At 44.8% G+C, this 17,602-nt stretch overlaps 1 protein-coding gene across 2 annotated transcripts; it reads right to left on the bottom strand.

Annotated features, from left to right (window-relative positions):
• Positions 1-19: 19 nt before the first annotated feature.
• znf710a (zinc finger protein 710a) lies at positions 20-7,770 on the bottom strand. 2 transcript variants are annotated; one of them, XM_010896514.4, is made up of 5 exons: positions 7,664-7,770; positions 3,984-5,399; positions 2,558-2,749; positions 2,298-2,472; positions 20-1,816 (listed from the first exon to the last, which is right to left on the bottom strand). In XM_010896514.4, the coding sequence occupies exons 1-5, from the start codon at positions 7,706-7,708 to the stop codon at positions 1,650-1,652; spliced, it is 1,995 nt and encodes a 664-aa protein (XP_010894816.3). In that variant the 5' UTR covers positions 7,709-7,770; the 3' UTR covers positions 20-1,649. The 2 variants fall into 2 exon arrangements, with proteins under 2 accessions (XP_010894816.3, XP_010894815.3); XM_010896513.4 differs by having other exon boundaries at positions 3,903-5,399; positions 7,664-7,768.
• Between the last annotated feature and the right edge of the window lie 9,832 nt (positions 7,771-17,602).

The raw sequence follows: 17,602 nt of genomic DNA, 5'->3' as shown, positions 1-17,602 counted from the left end.
ATAAAAGGAGCACACTGACTTAAAGGTAAATAAATTTATTATTTTACAGTATTGTCTGGTACACAACATTTTACATTTCTATCAACAGCATATTTCCACATCAATGTGTAACACAGAAAGCCATTCAAGTTCCAGATCTTATGTTTTCCCCATTTCATCACTGTAGCTAGATGCCATCCCCCCACCCCCCACAGACAGAAATGAGCATTTTGTATATTAAACACACTAGAACAACATTGTGTATGGATACCTAGTTTGCAGGTAATATGTTTGTAAAGCTAAGCACAGGGAAACAATATATAGTGAATTTCCCCAAATCATTTTCTGCTGGGTTTGTGGCCCTGTCACATGTTGGGAGGTTGTCGTTCATCACTTCAGACCAGTGTACAGCATGATGGATGGCACACTCCTGGAGACACACAGGGGCACTTAATATTTCTGTCGAAAGTTTTTAGGACAGTTCCTGTTGAGATTCATCCATGAAAACTAAAACCGCTGTGAGTATGCAGGAGCTGCGCTTGCTTTTGAGAAATGTTTCAGTCTATGAAGGCTTGCATGCTGCATAAATTGTGAAGTATCCTGAAAAGGAAACCGCAGTAGTGTGTTCTTTATTGTAATCTTTTGGAGAAATCTACCAGGGGGAGGAAAACGCCCAACATGTAATTACATTAAGTCTGCCATGTGAAATTGAATGTCCCAGCTCGAATAAGCGCAGAGAGGGTGCCACTAAACTTCTGTTTAAGTGTTTGAAAAATTGCTAAACATTGGTCCGATTCTTTGGTACCAGGGATCAATAACAAAAATAATGTCTGCCAATGCAGGAACATCAAATCAGGCTTGTCCCATGGGGCCACAAAGTGATGGCATAAGCAGAACCAGCTGACTCAGGAGTGTGAATGGGCAAATTATTTTTTGTGCAATTAAAATAAAACAAAAAATAAACCGATTTTCTAAACTGGTTTGGAAACCTAGAACTGTATTTGAAACTACTCACAGTATAATTTTTTTACAGAAATGAAACAAGAAAAATTACTTGGTAACCAAATGTTAAGAGAACTGCTTGAACAGTATCAGCTTTGGTAAGTAACATAGACAGGACAATCATTTGACTGGCATGTATTCATTGCTTTACTTGGTAATCACAGCAATAACGCTCAGCCATATTTTGATGTACCTGCACAGACATTTCTGGGATTGTAAATGTGGAAGTTAATTTCATGATCACGTCTGTACTATATGTTTGTTTTCCTACAGTGTGTGCTTCCAGAGTGAGGCCACCTCTGGGAATGGATGTTGAGTATGACTCTCCCAGAGGTTTAGAATAGATGTATTTTCAGATATGACCCCCTTTTCACATGAACACCACATTTATCAATCACAATGTTGTGGCACCTAGAGGTGAAGTCTCGCTTCAGTACAAAACAGAAGGGCCAATGAGAAATGTACAATCCCAAATGACCCGTCTCTGACTCCTGAAGAATATCAGAGCAAGAGAACTGAGATTCCAGTGCATACAAATGGGCAGATTCCACCACTTTAAATCATGCCGTTAAAGAGAGTAAAAGCTCATTGCAGGACCTTCAGCTGCAAGCGGCACTAACTCCCATTTAGTTTACACTTCTACTCCATGTGGGCTCTTTTTTAATCATTCATGCAGTGTTGTAGCTCCCTGCACCCTTGGAGTAGCTGCTATAATACTCCATTTCAGACAGTTTAGCGATGTCTGGTGTGTTGTTACTGGCCAGGTTTTCTCGTTCACTGAATTCAAAGTTCTCTTCGTCGTAGTCCTCCTGGCCCTCTATGTCAGGGGGGGCTTCTGAGGAAGGAAATGAACAGACACACACACACACACATGAGCCCATCCTGTCCTTACACACACACACACACACACACAGCTCCTCCCAGTTTCAGAGCACAGTTCAGTCCTCTCCTCTGCCTCCCTATCACTCCCTACTGATAGAGACAGGCATGTCTAATCCAATCACTTCTATATTTACAAAACAGAGGGAGGGGAAGCGCAGAGAAGCACCTTAACACTTGACCACTAGATTATAGTAAATGCTGAGTCAAAGTCCCTTGTGGGCAGACTGAGTTAGTGACTACACAACGCGACAGAGCCCAATGAAACGACCTACGTCTCTGAGACGTTAGCATTCCGTATCAAGAAACCAAAAGAATCACGGAACTGTGTTTGTTCATTCAAAACCAAATCACAGCTGCCCTGGGGTGCAGCAATGAAATTAGGTTCAAACCCGCTAGATGGTATCAGTTAATTCTATGCTACTAATGTTAGTCACCTTGTCCATCTGGCGAAGCCTCCAGTATGCCATGTTTGACCTTCATGTGTCGGCTCAAATTGCCCTTCAGGTTGAACTTGCTGGAGCAGTAAGGACACTTGAAGGGCTTGCTGCCGGCGTGGAGGTGCATGTGCCCCAGCAGGTTGTACATTCTGTTGAAAGACTTGCCACACACCTGGAACACAGAGGAACAACCCTCAACACTCGGTGAACCCCGGGACAGCGGAACCCAACCCCGCGCGGAGGGCGTCGGCGCTTACCTTGCACTTGAAAGGCTTGACAGGCAGGTGTACAATCATGTGCGTTTTGAGGGTCTGCTTCTGGACGAAGGTCTTGAAGCAGACGTGACACTGAAAGGGCCTAATGCTGGCGTGGATCAGCATGTGCCTTTTGAGGTTGGCAGAGAGGGTGAACTCCCGGGCACACACGTCACATTTGAATTCCTTCATACCCTGGAAAAACAGAGGGGGTTGGAAATGTCAGTTATTTCCTTGTGGGTGAACATCACGCTATGGCTTCGCAGACGCAATGACAGTAACAGAGGTGGGTTGTTATTATGCACAAACATACAGAAACACCAACCATGGGTGACTACAGGTAACTGCTTGGGGGTTGGTGTGAAATCCTTGCATACTGGACGCAACTTAACACACGTTAGCTCCAAGTGTTGGCTCTCTGAGCAGATCCCACTCACAGTGAGGAGGTGATATTAAGTAATGGACGACATGTTAAAAACAAAATCACGTGCTGATGAACATTTAAAATCAAATGTAACTGTTTGTGCCATAAGTAGTTAAAACCTCTGTCCTGTAGCTAAAAGTTGGCTATATTAAACATCCTAAACCAGTAAGGTGAAAAATCTGTCACTCTCTCCTTGAGCCAGGCATAATTGCTCCTGCAGGAAAGGGATAAGAGTATCTGCTAAATTACTAAAATATTAAAGATAAAGTGCACACCAATATTTCAGTAATGACTGTTAATGTGACAGTGATGACTCAGAGCACGGCTCTCTGTCTGGGATGTGTCATGCAGGAGGGAGGGATCACACAGGCGCTAGACTCTAGGATCAGACATAAAGAAGGTATGTGTTGCTTTGACACACCTCACGGCATAAATCACATGAAGGAAGAGGTCAGACCAAACACAATGGGTCCTGCTTTGAAGGCTATGTTTACATTACAACTGGTTTGTGCAAAAGGAACCACGGCCTTTATGTCTGGATGCATCTCTGAGTTAGCCAAACCCTGTCTGTCTCAGCTTGTTTATTAAGTTCACTGTGAATGTGTAGGAACAGTTCATAATGTATGGTTCTTAACTGACTTGCCTGGTTAAAGAGGAACTTCTAAAAAAAAAACTATATGTGAATACAAGACACTGTGCACCTTATTGCACAAGGGATTTGATTCATTAGAAGCCAAAGCTCCATGATATACCACTAATGCTGCTCTGACCTCTGGGTGACCCCTCTGACAGGCCGGCCTACTCTGGCTCTGTGACTGCAGTGGGAAACCCGAGCACGGAGAGGTGGAACATGATGTCACACAGGGAACGTCACGGTCAGTGAGGTTTCAGTACCTGGTCGGCGAGGGCCTGCGGGGTCAGTACCTTGTGAGTGAGGGCATGCTGCTTGAGGTGGTGGATCTGGACAAACTCCATGCCACACTCGGGGCAGACGAAGGGCCTTACGTTCTGGTGCTTCATGAGGTGGTTCTGCAGCTGGCTGCGGTACGCGAAGGACTTGTTGCACTCGGTGCACTGGTAGGTGGTGGGGCCCTGGTGGCTGGTCTGGTGGCGCTTCAGGTGGGCGTAGGTGGGGAACTCCATGCCGCACTGGGAGCACACGTGGCAGTGGCCGTTCTCGTGCTTGTTCTCGTGCGACCGGAGCTCGCTCGGGTAGGCGAAGCCCCGGCCGCAGAAACGGCAGCTGTAGGGCTTGACGTCCGAGTGCTGCAGCATGTGCCTCTTCAGGTGGCTGGTCTGCGTGAAGGCCTTTTTGCAGACGGTGCACTTGTGGGGCCGCGTGCCCTGGTGGGTGAGCAGGTGGGTCTGGAGGTGGCTGGGCTGCTTGAACAGCTTGCCGCAGTGCAGGCACTCGTGGGGCTTGATGCCGTTGTGGCCCAGGATGTGCGTGACCAGGTTGTACTTGGAGGTGTAGGACTTCTCACACATGCGGCACTTCCACCTCTTCAGGCCCTCGCCCACGTCCACGCAGTAGGACTCGTCGATCTGCACGTTGATGTCCAGCCGGTCGATCTGCATGCGCCTGGCTATGCCCTCCGCGTCGGCGGCCCACAGCATGCCTTGGCCGCTGTCCTCGTACTCCCCGGCGGCCGTGTCGGCAGACTCGTAGGCCACCTCGCTGGACTCGAAGTAACGGTTCGCGACGGGACTGGTACTGTCCGACCGGTTTCCCCCAGTCTTAAGGTTCAACACCCCGTCCTCCTCGGCGAGCTCCTCTTCTTGCCTCTCTCCTCCTCTCTCGCTCCTCTCCTCTGTGCCCTGGTCTGGACGCGTGCCTGCCTGGGCCTGGCTGGACGTCGCCCTCACACACACCGGGCAGTTAGCACAGCTCTGCTCCTCTTTCAGGTGCCCCCTGTGAGTGGCTGGCTCCTCTGTCTTGCCTGGGCTGCTGTGGCTCTTCACCATGTGGATGCAGGAGGGAGGGGTGTCAGTCTCTGTCCGCTCCCCTTTCACCTGAGCCTGTACGCTGGGGACTCTGTGAGGGGGCTCCCCTGGCGCACCTCCTTCACTCCTGGGCCTCCTGGTCCTCCCTCTGGGACCTGGGCGCCTCCTCTCACTGCCGTGGGGCTCCGTCTGCCCCGCGGGCTCAGCCAGGTAGTCTCCGTTGGCTCCGATCAGCTGGTCAGCGTACTCATACTCCACGCCCTCCGGAGGTGGGGGGGTCCGGCCGTGCTCCCTGGGCTCACCCATGTAGAAACCATTGGGGGCGATGGTGGCTCCGAAGATCTCATTCTGGGAGATGAGGCCCAGGACAGCAGCCTGGGCCAGAGACAGCACCACCACAGGGTCAGTCTGTGTCCCGGCATCCATCTGGCCCTCCGTCACCTTGGGGTAGCACCGCACCAGACGGCCACTCTCCTCCTGACGACAACAAACACACAGCCCTGATCAGGTCAGCACATTGAAGAAAAGAATTCTAACGTTTAGCTGGGTGAGACTGCTTTCTAATGTACCGCCATTGTACACGGATCTCAATTCGGTTGTCCTGTTGAATGCAAACTTTTACCGCAACGAAAAGAAATGTCAAACTTTTAGTGGATTTAAGGTACTAAGGCTGAACGTTTTAATTTCCACTGAAAAACATTCAACTTGATATTCCCGAAAATACATCGACCCCTACAAAATGTACATTCTTTATAACACACATAATAAATACATCGACCCCTACAAAAGGTACATTCTTTATAACACACATAATAAATACATCGACCCCTACAAAAGGTGCATTCTTTATAACACACACAATAATTCAGATCTCTATTGCTGCAGGAATAATTTCCCGGCCGTAGCAAACTGGCTCAGATGAAGATCCTTCATGTGTAAGACACTGCTTACACCAGGACCGACCAAAAGATCTCTCAAAGTGATAGGGATTCCTGAGAAATCAATGTTGTGTGTGTGGTGGGAATATTGATTAAGTATAGTCCTTAATATCCCTGAAGTGGTCTGAGACGTTTCTTATGCGACTGTCCTTTCATACAACTGTTCCGTCCCGAAATTCTATTCCAGACAGTGATAACCAGCTCAAGACAGTCTGCAGCGTTGTGACAATGCCTTGCTTATTTGCTCTGATTCCAGCAGGGAACGTTAGATAGAGGGGATAAGGCAGATATGTGCCTGAGCCCCACTTCCTTCCTTTACAGCCTTTAAAATAATAAGGAACACAAATGGGATGGAGGTCCAACCAGGAAGTGGACTTCCGTGCCCTGTCCAGAGAGCTTCCTGTGGAGATCTGAGTGGCCCTAGCCAGAAAGACCATGCTGGACTCTTCGTCTCTAATCTGGAAGCTGGGGAGGATACCAATCCCATTGATGAGGGGCAGGACTAACGGGGCTCACACAAGGCTAACACCTACCCCATGATCTCCTCTCACAGTTCACCAAGCCACCGCAGGGCTACTTAACAAGGTGATGCATGAAACACTTAGTTAAAACCATGACCGAAATAGAACTTCATTTTGGTATTTGAGTTATTCGTATGAGTATGTGTAATAGTATAAACTGAAATGCAGTAATAGACTAGAGATATCTGTAAAGGCTAAACCAACTGGAGCCGGAGAAAAGCTTCGTTCTTGTATTACCAAGCCTCAGCGTCCTGAGAGTTTCCCAGTGTGCTGTGATACTTTCTGGTCCTACCTACAAACCTGGCGCGGTGAAGGGAAGGACCTTGGTTCCTTTATGCACCTTAGTCTAGGACAAAACCTAGCACAGATCATGAGCTGCTACTTCTCATAACACAATACTGAGCAAAGAGACAGAGAGGAGATGTAGAAAGAGGAAAGAGGAGGGAGGGACAGAGGGAACGGTGGGGGTAGACCTGGATGCCCTGATAACCACGTCATTTATAATTACTGCTTTTAAAGTAGTCAGACAGAGACAGACTGTGTGTTTGTGAGAGAGGAACACAGAGTGAGTGAGGTGTGGATGTGTGTGTGTGTGCGCGTGTGTGTGTGTGCGCGCGTGTGTGTCTGTCACTGAAAGAGAAAGAGAGGGAGAAAGAGAAGGAGATGTGGGCGGGGGAGGAGTGGAGTGAGGGAGGGAGGGTGAGCAATGAGATGGAGGGGCTGAAAGATAAAGAAAGAGGAGGGGAGGGAGGGGAGAGATTGAGTGAGCATGTGAGAGAGAAGGGGAGAAAGGAAAAGAAGAGGGAGGGGTGTGGGGGGAGTGAGAAAGACAGAGTGAGTGTGAGAGAGAAAGACAGAAAGGAGGGGAGGTAGAGAGGGGGAAGGAAGAAGAAAAACACGACAAAATGAAAGGCAGGCACAATGAAAGACAAATGACAGAGGGACAGAAAGGCAACATAGTAATTGCAGGAGTCCATACTTATACATTAGAAGTTGCATGTGAAAGAAGGTTTAAGACAAAACGTCAAAGAATCCCACCAAAATGAATAATAGCCTAGTAGAGGTGTCACAGACAGACCAACAGTCAGAACAACAGTTAGTAAGTAGTCTACTCTTATCTGGGAAAGATGTTCTTGCTCTAGTTCTCTATGGAGGCAGAAAAGTAATCTCCGTTGACTTACACAGAGAGAGACAGCCTAACCACTTTTAAAACAACATGCAACTGCCCTGCCATCTGAACCAGCACTGTAATCGCATTCTCAGCCGAGGCGAGACAACTCACCACATTGTTCCTGGTGTGATGTTTGAGGTGTTTCAGGGATCTCATCCTTCAGGAGAACTGAGTGGAGTAAAAAAATCCAGCTCCTATTTATATCTGAAGGAGAGTGGGGCGGTCCCCCGACTCATCCTCCTCCTACTGTTGCTGTTATCAGAACTGACTGTGCCTGCCACCCCCCCCACCCCACCCCCCAGCACACACGCACACACACACAGACAGACACACACGCACACACACACGCACACACAGACACACACTATCACCCCATTTCTTTCTTTCTCTCTCTTTCCCTTCCTTCCTTCCATCTCACTTCTCTTTATCTGTCTCCCCTCTCCTTTTTCTCTCTCTAGTTTCTCTTTCAGTCAGACACTCTCTCTCTCTCTCTCTCTCTCCCTCTCTTAAACACACACACAAACACAGAAACAAACACGCGCGCACACACACACACACACAGACTGAACACACTCATTTTATCTTTCTTTCTCAGCACACACAATTCAGCATGACCCTTCAACACACATTTCTCTAAGGCACACAAACACAAGCTCTAGCTTATCTTCTCTTTATCACAGTCATACTTTGCATTTCCTTTTGCAAGCATACTCAAAACACACAAACAATTATAAAATCGAATGTGTAGTTCCTCTGTGTGTGTGCACGTACACAGACGGACAGACAGACAGACAGACAGACAGACGGACAGACAGACAGGCGGACAGACAGACAGACAGAGTGTATGGGTGGAGGTGTGTCTGTCAGTATCTAACAGTCAGGGAGAGATAGTGTCTGAGATATGCTAAAAGAGAACATGTGGTTTATTAGCTTTACTCCTTAAATGAAATTCATTAAAAGTGAGAGGTTGAAGTGTACCATGTCTGAAACTCAGTAGAAAAATGACTGACAAAAGAAAGAGAATGAGAAAGAAAGGAGAGAAAAGCAGTTAGGAAAGAGAGGGAGGGAGGGAGACAGACGTGGGGGAGATAGAATAAGGAAGAAAGCAGGAGGGGGAGTGAGGCAGAGGGGGGGGGGGGGTGGGGGGGTGGGGGGGACAGAGACCGAAAGAAAAAGAAAGAGGAAAGAGAGATGGGGGAGGGGGAGGGAAGAACAGAATGCAGCAAAAAAGGAGAAAGAGGAGAAAGGAGAGACTGGGGGAGGGAGAGCAGAAGCATAAGAAAGGATGTGGTAAAAGAAAGAGAAAGAAAGAGAAAGAATAAAAGAGAAAAGAAAGGGGGGCGCTTGCGAGGGGGTGGGGATGGGGAAGGGAGATAGAGAGAGGGAGGGGTGAAAGAAAATGCAGTGAAAAAGGGAGAAGGGGAGGGAGGGCTAGAGGAAAGAAGGAGAGAGAAATGAAGAAAAAAAGGGGGGATGGTGGAGTGTGAAAATAAAAAGAAGAGTCCATCAGCAAGAGAGGGGGAGAGCAGAATGGGGGGGGGGGTGGAGAGAGAGGAAAGGAGATAGAGGGAGGGAGAGAGATTGAGGAAAGGAAAAACAGCAAGGGAAGACATTAACTATTGAACTTCCAGATTTCTTTCAGGCTGTGTTCAGAAACAGTGCGGCAAAGTACCTGCGGGCTGAGCGCGCGTGTGTGTGTGTGTCTAGGTAGACAGTGGTGCTGCTGATCTTGGTAATGAGACAGTTACACTATTATGACCGTGCTTCTTTAACTCAAAAATCAACAGATCAATATCCCTGACAGAGTTTTACTGTCACAACACACACACACACACACACACACACACACACACACATATGCACGCACATACACACAGCGCACACACTCAGCACACACACAGCCTATATGAACACATGCCAATCCTGATTAGATAGAGGCAGACTGTGCCTAAATATCCCCCACTAAATAACAGGAAAGGGCAAACCTTGAAAACCTTGATCAATCATCAGCGGTTGGGAGTGCTGCGAGAATGAGAGAGAGATAGAGAGAGGAGCGAAGGAGATAGGGAGTGAGAGTGAGGGAGGGAGGAGGGAGGGGAGAAATTGAGTGAGGGTGTGAGCGAGGGGGAGAGATATCAGGAAGTCGAGAGAGAGAATGGAAGAGAAAATAGAAAGAGAGCGAGGGAAGAAACAAAGAGATAAGAGTCTGAAAGACAAAGAAACCACATGGAAGAAACAACAAGGGACGTGTACATAAAACAACACAGAACCAGCCTATAGGGAAAAGGAGAAACACTGAGACAACAAAAGTTTGGGGAAGAACATACTGGCTCCAGTCCAGGCCCACATCATCACAACACCAGAACCTGTCCAAGTGCCCATTTGCCTGTATATCTGGGGTTGCTGCTGGAAATCAACACTAATGTACTGTATATGAACGACAGAGAGAGAGAGAAACAGACAATGAATAATGAGAGCCTGCTCATGTCACCCCTTTCTGTTTCCACAGGTTTCCACATGCGTTAGGGTACTGAGAGAAACAGAAGGAAGTGAGCCATGGCCCTACATCTCACTGGTGTACCTACTAACCCTCAGATGGGGTTTCCACTGTGTGTTTGTGTGTGTGTGTGTGTGTGTGTGTGTGCGTGTGAGTGCGCCAGGGAATGGGACCGGCACACACTGACACCAACACACACTTTCAGTTCCTTCCACCACCCTGCTGCTCAGAAACACAGTTTCTGACTTAGAGAAAGAGAGAAGCACAACCAGGAATCACTGATGGGAGGGACTTACAGTGACGAGGAATTACACCTGGGACACTTATTGACTGTACATGAAATAGACACAAACACACACACCCACCCCCACCCCCCCCCCCCCTCCAGTTACTCCTCCATATGCTCCCCACTCTCCCTGGTGTATTGAGCTGACATTACCGGTGCTTCAGAGACATCTTGATTCATCATAGTGACAGAGATAGGAGCTGGTGATGGGGGCTCAGGGTAATGCCAGGCTTTGGACATGGACTCTCCACCTCGACCAGGCCTGCTAATAAGCATCTGCCATACAGATGGAAGACATACATTTCATTTCAGGGGAGGTAGAGAAAGTATTTCTGATCGATGTTTTTCCAGTAAACAACGTGAGAGTTCTTTTTTTTTTTAAAGAAATGACTTTGTTCTCTGGGTTTCAACCTGGGCTTGTGGTCGCTAGACCAGTTGATAAATGTTTTAGTGGTCACTAGTCCTGTGTGTTTTGTAGTTACTAGTCCAGTTGGCTAATGTTTTTGGAGTCACTAGTCCTGTGTCTTAATAATGTTTGTGGCCCCTTCTTGTGGGTTAATGATATCTTGTGGTAACTAGTCCTGTGGATTAATGTGGTCTGGTGGTAACTAGTCCTGTGGATTAATATTGTCTGGTGGTAACTAGTCCTGTGAGTTAATGTTGTCTGGTGGTAACTGGTCCTGTGAGTTAATGTTGTCTAGAGGTAACTAGTCCTGTGAGTTAATGTTGTCTAGTGGTAACTAGTCCTGTGAGTTAATGTTGTCTTGTGGTAACTGGTCCTGTGAGTTAATGTTGTCTGGTGGTAACTGGTCCTGTGTGTTAATGTTGTCTGGTGGTAACTGGTCCTGTGAGTTAATGTTGTCTGGTGGTAACTGGTCCTGTGGGTTGAGGTTATTTGTAGTAACTAGTCCTGTGAGTTAATGTTGTCTGGTGGTAACTAGTCCTGTGAGTTAATGTTGTCTGGTGGTAACTGGTCCTGTGGGTTGATATTATTTGTAGTAACTAGTCCTGTGGGTTGATGTTGTCTGGTGGTAACTAATCCTGTGGGTTAATGTTGTCTGGTAGTAACTAGTCCTGTGGGTTAATGTTGTTTGTGGTAACTAGTCCTGTGGGTTGTTGTTTGTGGTAACTAGTCCTGTGGGTTAATGTTGTTTGTGGTCAAGTGGCTTCCCATCTTTAACCTGCATCAGGAAACAGTCTGGCCCAGTCCCAGAGCCATGATTAGCTGCCGCAATGAAACTTCTCCCAAAACAATGAGCAGACAACTGCACAGCATGAACATGAGTATGACACGTGGAATATTATAATGTGCATGATAGGTGCCACACCCTACTGCATCTCCCAGTTCTCAGCTATCAGGTGAACCCTGACAGAGAACACATGGACAGATGGGCCTCTGACAGAGCTGGGCCCTATCCGCTCTTTGAGAATGTGTATACAGCTACAATGACTTAGAAACGCTGGCTATACAGTACTCTTATACAGTGCTAAACTCTGACAAGACTGTAAGCTCTGTCCTAATCTGATATAAAACAATCAGAATGAAGAAAGACCAGTCAAACCATCTAGAATGCGTCGCTATACTAGTTTTCTCGTGTCATGCACAACCTTGAAACATATTTAGAACTTGTATTATTCAGAAATATCAAATTGTGCAAAATATGTCATGTAACACCAGAAATAAATAATCTAATACAACAATAAATAATACAAAATGTGATATGATATGTTGGCCAGATGCAGTGACAGGGGCTCATGTCCACACTGAGTAGACTACATACTGTGCAGTCACTTTAAGGTCAGACAGGGATGATCCACAAGCAGACCAAGTTGGCCTGTGGATGACTTGCCCTGACAACACTTACTACAGCAAACAAACACGTATCTGCAGCAAATGCAGCATTACCGAGTGAACAACAGTGATTTCTGAAGTCTTTTTTTCCGCTCTTAGATTCTTCAAACAAATCAGTCTTACAGACACAGAGAGACAGGATGCAGAGATGGGCAGAGCCAAAATCCTAAATAAAAGATTACTCCCCTCATTCAGCACGGGGCAACTAAATGGAAAGACAGAATATTAGGAATGAAATAGCTCTGCTAGGAGACAACACTGGAGAAAGGAGTGCGGGGAGAGCTGGAAAAAAGACTGAATATAAAGGAGAAAAGACAGAGTTGAGGGAGGAGAGGAGAAGAGCATTCAGCAAGGAGGATATAAAAGGAACAGAAAGGGGGGGCGAGGGAGTGAGACAGAGAGCTATGGAAGGAAAGAGAAAGAGGAGAGAGAGCATAAGAGAGCGAAAGAAAGAGGGGGGCATGGGAGAGCAGGAGAGAGTGAGTGAGAGCGGGAATGGAGAGTGAGGAGAGATCAAGAGAAGGAGAGAGAAGGGGGGGGGAGAGAGGGAGGAGGGAGGGTGGGGGAGTGAGTGAGAAACAGAGACAGAGGACGAGAGAGAAAGACAGAGAAGAGAAAAACAGAGAGGGGGAAGGGAGAAAGAGAGTCACAAGAGACTCAAAAACCACCGAATAAAAATCCTGTGTCTGCCTGTAACTCTATATAGATATACAAATATGAATTTTAATATATAGATACTCTGTATGCATATATGGCAGAGGAGAAGAGCACAGTGCAACATTCTCGTGGACCTCAAATACATTGAATCAGTCACACTAAAGACAAAGTGACACCGTGTATGAAGGAGGCATATTTTCCTATCATATATAGCCTACAGCTTCATTTCAATACTATTTGTGATTGATCTACCCAGATAGCTCATTCCCAAGGACTGAGCTTCAAACCTCTTCCCACTACACAGGAAATGTAAAGGTAGGTATCTCTCAACAGGGGTATAGGTCCATCAAGTTTCATCCAGTCATTATTGCAGACAGGCCCTGACACTGCACACTGATCAGGGAGGTAAAGTGAGGCCAATGTCCTACATTACTACCCAGCCTCCAGATTTGCTCAAGGTGAGGCCCACAATGAGCCAGAGATGCCTATTAACACTAGAGGTCTCTGGAGTGCCTAGTGTTGGGCCCACCACATTCACATGGTCTTAGAAACAGTCACACAGAGCTGCTGTTGTCCCTATATGGTCTTTCCTTCCTTTTTTTTTGTAATATTCCTTCACCTCCCGGTAACAAATTTCAGTCCGAATTACTTTTCCTTCGTCCAAGTTTCATTCTTTTAAATCAAAACCCTTTGTCTATCTCTTCTTTGTACCTTCCTCCTGTTTCCATGGTTACCCCTCTCTCTGCTCTGTACACTATCTCTTCCTCCGTTTCCCTCTCTGTCTCTCTCCCTCTGTTCTTATCTTTCTCATTTTGCTTTCATCTCTGCCTCCCTTCCTCCTGCTTTATCCCACACCCTCCTCTCCGGCTTTTATCTCTCTTCACTTTCATCTGTCTTTCACCTTTCTCTCCCCTTCAAGCCTGCCATTCCATCATGCTGGTTTGGATTCTTACTTATGGAGAGAAAGTTTTATCTGCGTCCCTGTCAATTCTGCATTTTTAATCATTTCCAATTCATCCAACACACTTTCCACTTCCGTGAGGTTTTTCTATGCTGTCAATTATTGCCCAAGAACTAATGTGAGACTGAGATAGAGACCACAGGTGATTGGTTAGGCTACATATATATATATATATATATATATATATATATATATATATATATATATATATATATATATATATATATATGTATATATGAATGTAGTATATATAGAGAATGATATCCTTGGATTGACCAGTTGATTTAAAATAATTTATTCTGAGAAACAATCATTGACAGAGATTCCTCTATCCACCTTTTCACTGTCATTTTAGATGGTGCCTAAAACCAAGAACTGTTGAAGCAACACATTAACATAGTGCAGTTTATTCAGTCATGCTGTTTGTATTGGTAGTTAAGTAGAGACGGAGTACAGCCCCAGATGTGCCTATCTGAGTGGATCCCCACTGAGGCCTGGGAGTGTACTGTAGTACTGCTACACTACATGGCAGCACCTCCTGTAGCCTGTCATCTCTCTGCACTGATGAAGATATTCTTGCGTAGCGCAAATCATGTCTCCCTCGCTGTCCATTGCTCTGTTGGGAGATAACAACATTCACACCAGTTGTGGCAGTTTAACACACCACCCCATCAAGTGTCACCATGTGACACTGAAGCCAACACACCACTCGGCTAGGGCCAGGGAATGGAACACTCTTTGCAACATGCCATGTCGGTGCTGGAAAGAACATTCACCAACACATTGCATACTGCATGTAAAAATAGTTGAGACTGTGTAGGGCTAGAGCCATGGAACCAATACAGTAGGTCTGTCAGCGTGATGGTGGTATACATGAAAGAGGAGTGTGATGCCTGCTAGTGAGTGACAAACTCATTCCAAGAGACACTGCATGTGGTGTGGGAGGAAGTTTTGTGCTGCAGCTTTGACTGAAACTAACCTCCCTCCCCTCTCCCTCTCCTTCCCCTTAAAGTACCACAACTATTCAGAAAAGAGAATAAAGAAAACCTGAATAGAGGAAGAGAAAAAAAAATTGGGTCCCAAGGCGAGGGAAAAAAGAAAAAACAATGAAAGAAAGCAGGAATGAAAGGAAGCCAAAGAAAGAAAGAAAAGAAAGAAGGACAGAAGGAAGGAGGGGAGATTGAAAAAGAGACATAGAAAAGCATAGACAAAAATAAAAAGTATTGAATGTTCGAATAGAAATACATGTTTTAGTGGAAATGCATTTTGAAGGAGAAAAATGAAGGAAGGAACCCATTACAAAGGATTTCTTCAGGAATAGATGGGCGACTGTGGGAAAATCAACATGCGCATGCCCACATAAATTTTGAGATTTGCAAATGTAGCAATATTCATAATTATCCTTTCATTAAAAAATGTATTTTGTTATTCAGAAGTTACTAGAAAAGATATACTATAAAAAATGCATGTCAATTTGCTATTTCGTATAAGGCAATTTTTCAAAAACATATTTTTCAATCTATCACATTTCATGAGGTTAAAAGGGTTCTCAGTGGTTGTTTATACACTCTTAGAATTTGGTCAACACTAAAGCATGGAAAAGATAAGGGGTGACTGGAATGGGCAATGTAACATCCATAACGCTTCATAAGAAATATTGAAATGCATTCCCCCATATTTTAGATACATTTCAGTTTTGGTATACAGTGCCTCTCAAAAGTATTCAACCCCTTGGACCTTTCCATATTTTAATGTGTGACCACATTAAATCATAATGAATTTAATTAGGATTTTTTTGCCACAGATTGACTCAAAAAAGTCTATAACGTAAAATGTGGCCCTTTCATGGGCCAATAGGCAAAAAGAAGTGGCAAAAAGAAATAGAAAATTTCTCACATAAAATCTAGGCTAGTTTTTGTGGGTGACTATGAGAAATGGAACAAAATTATATGGTCTGATGACCCCAAAATAGAGCTTTTTTAAGCATTGTATTTGGTGCAAGCCTAACACCTCACATCATTCTGAGAACAGCTTCCCAATCTTGAAGCAGGCTGGTTTTTGCAACATGAGGAAATGGGGATGCTTCTCAGCGACAGGTTGGGAGAATGGTCAGCATTGAGGGAAGAATGAAAAGAGAAAAATACTAAGAGGGCCTAGACATTTTTTTTATCCTTAGTGCACAGGACCTGAGACTGTGGTGAAGATTCATCTTTCAGCATGACAAAGACCTAAAGCACACAGCCAAGACAACACTGGTGTGTCTTCGGGACAAGTCTGTGAATGTCCTTGAGTGGTCAAAGTCCGGACCACAATCCAATTGAGAAGATGTAGAAAGAGTGGAAAATTACTGTTCACCAAATGTCCCCATCCAACTTGACAGAGCTTGAGCAATTTTGCAAAGAAAGGGAAAAAATTGCTATGTCCAGATGTGTAAAGCTGGTAGAGACTAATTCAAATAGACTAATGGCTGTAATTGCAGCTAATGTTACCTTTACCAAATCATATAAATTAATTCATACTATTTAATCGGAAAGATATTCCGAGGTTGCTGCCGAAGCCATAAAGGGTTTTATCTGCCAATGGTTTTTCAGGACTACTGTAAGAGTCCATTAGTCATGAATGGCTTACGTGTTTTCAATTGGATAGAACATAGTGTATTTCCCGTCCAAGAACACAAGTTTCAATATCGATTTTTCAAATTTTCCATAGATCATATTAAAGTGAGAGGAAATACACAGTTATAGGGATGATGTTGCTGTGAAAAATTCATTGCTTTACTCTATTGTACAAAAACTGAAGATCACCTTATTAATTTAGGATAAATAGCTCCTGATACAAAGTAATAATACTCATAGACATATTATTATACAGTATTTCAAAGTGACGACTGTATACAAAAAAGACAACTGCACTTTTCCCTGGAGAACATTAGGGTATTTTTAAGAATTAAAAACATCTGTAACTGATTAAATTACACAAAAATATGTGTTAAAATCGTAATTCACAAAATGTAAAGGGAAACATTTTGTCTGATGGATTACCATGTGAGCAAACACACCAATCCATCCTCTCTGCACATGACAGTGATAGTAACACTATTCACTTATCTGTGTGTGTGGCCTCCACCAGGTTAAATCTACCCACAGGCACAAATGATGTTATGATCAAAAATCTGATACCGGATATCAGCAATGCAATCTGTAATTGAAAACACTGACCTTCCAGTTCTGCTCTGGCAAAGATGCACGTGATGAACAATAAGAGTGTTGGCCAATATGAAGGATGGTGTAATGACAAGAGGAAAGAGCTAGACTTGTAATTTAAACAAAATATTCATCCGCATCCACTCCTTCAACCAAAATATCCCCAATCCTGTCTAAAAAGATCAGACTAAGGACTAACTTAGAGCTACACAAATCGGTCTGTCAGCCACCTATGTTAATACATTGCCTTGACTGCAATTAAACCTACATATTGCCTTTGGAAAGAATTCACACTGCTTCACTTTCTCCACATTTTCTTGTCTTAGACTAATTTAAAATTGATTACATAAAACTGATAGCCAATTTATTGAAAGAAAAAAGTAATATATGTAATGTACATACATATTCAGACCCTTTATTCAGTGCTTTGCAGAAACACTTTTGGCAGCAATCACAGCTTTGAATCTTCTTGTGTATGGCTCTACCAGCTTTGCACACCTGGATTTGGGTAGTTTCTCCCATTTCTACTTGCAGATCTTAAGCTTTGATCCTAAGCTGTGTCAGCTAGGATGGGAAGCATTTGTGAACAGCAAT

This window comes from Esox lucius, chromosome 19 (assembly GCF_011004845.1).
Source record: "Esox lucius isolate fEsoLuc1 chromosome 19, fEsoLuc1.pri, whole genome shotgun sequence".
In the NCBI taxonomy this organism is placed as follows: Eukaryota; Metazoa; Chordata; class Actinopteri; order Esociformes; family Esocidae; genus Esox; species Esox lucius.
Note: the sequence above shows the minus strand (reverse complement) of the source record. Positions and strands in the feature narration are given on the sequence as shown.

Bases quoted from the DNA above. Each gene is read 5' to 3' on its own strand.
- znf710a (XM_010896513.4), bottom strand. From the start codon at position 7,708: ATGAGATCCCTGAAACACCTCAAACATCACACCAGGAACAATGTG. The intron at 5,400-7,663 runs GTGAGTTGTCTC...TGTTGTCGTCAG, and splicing joins ATCACACCAGGAACAATGTG to GAGGAGAGTGGCCGTCTGGT. The intron at 2,750-3,902 runs GTACTGACCCCG...CTGTTTTTCCAG, and splicing joins AGCATGCCCTCACTCACAAG to GGTATGAAGGAATTCAAATG.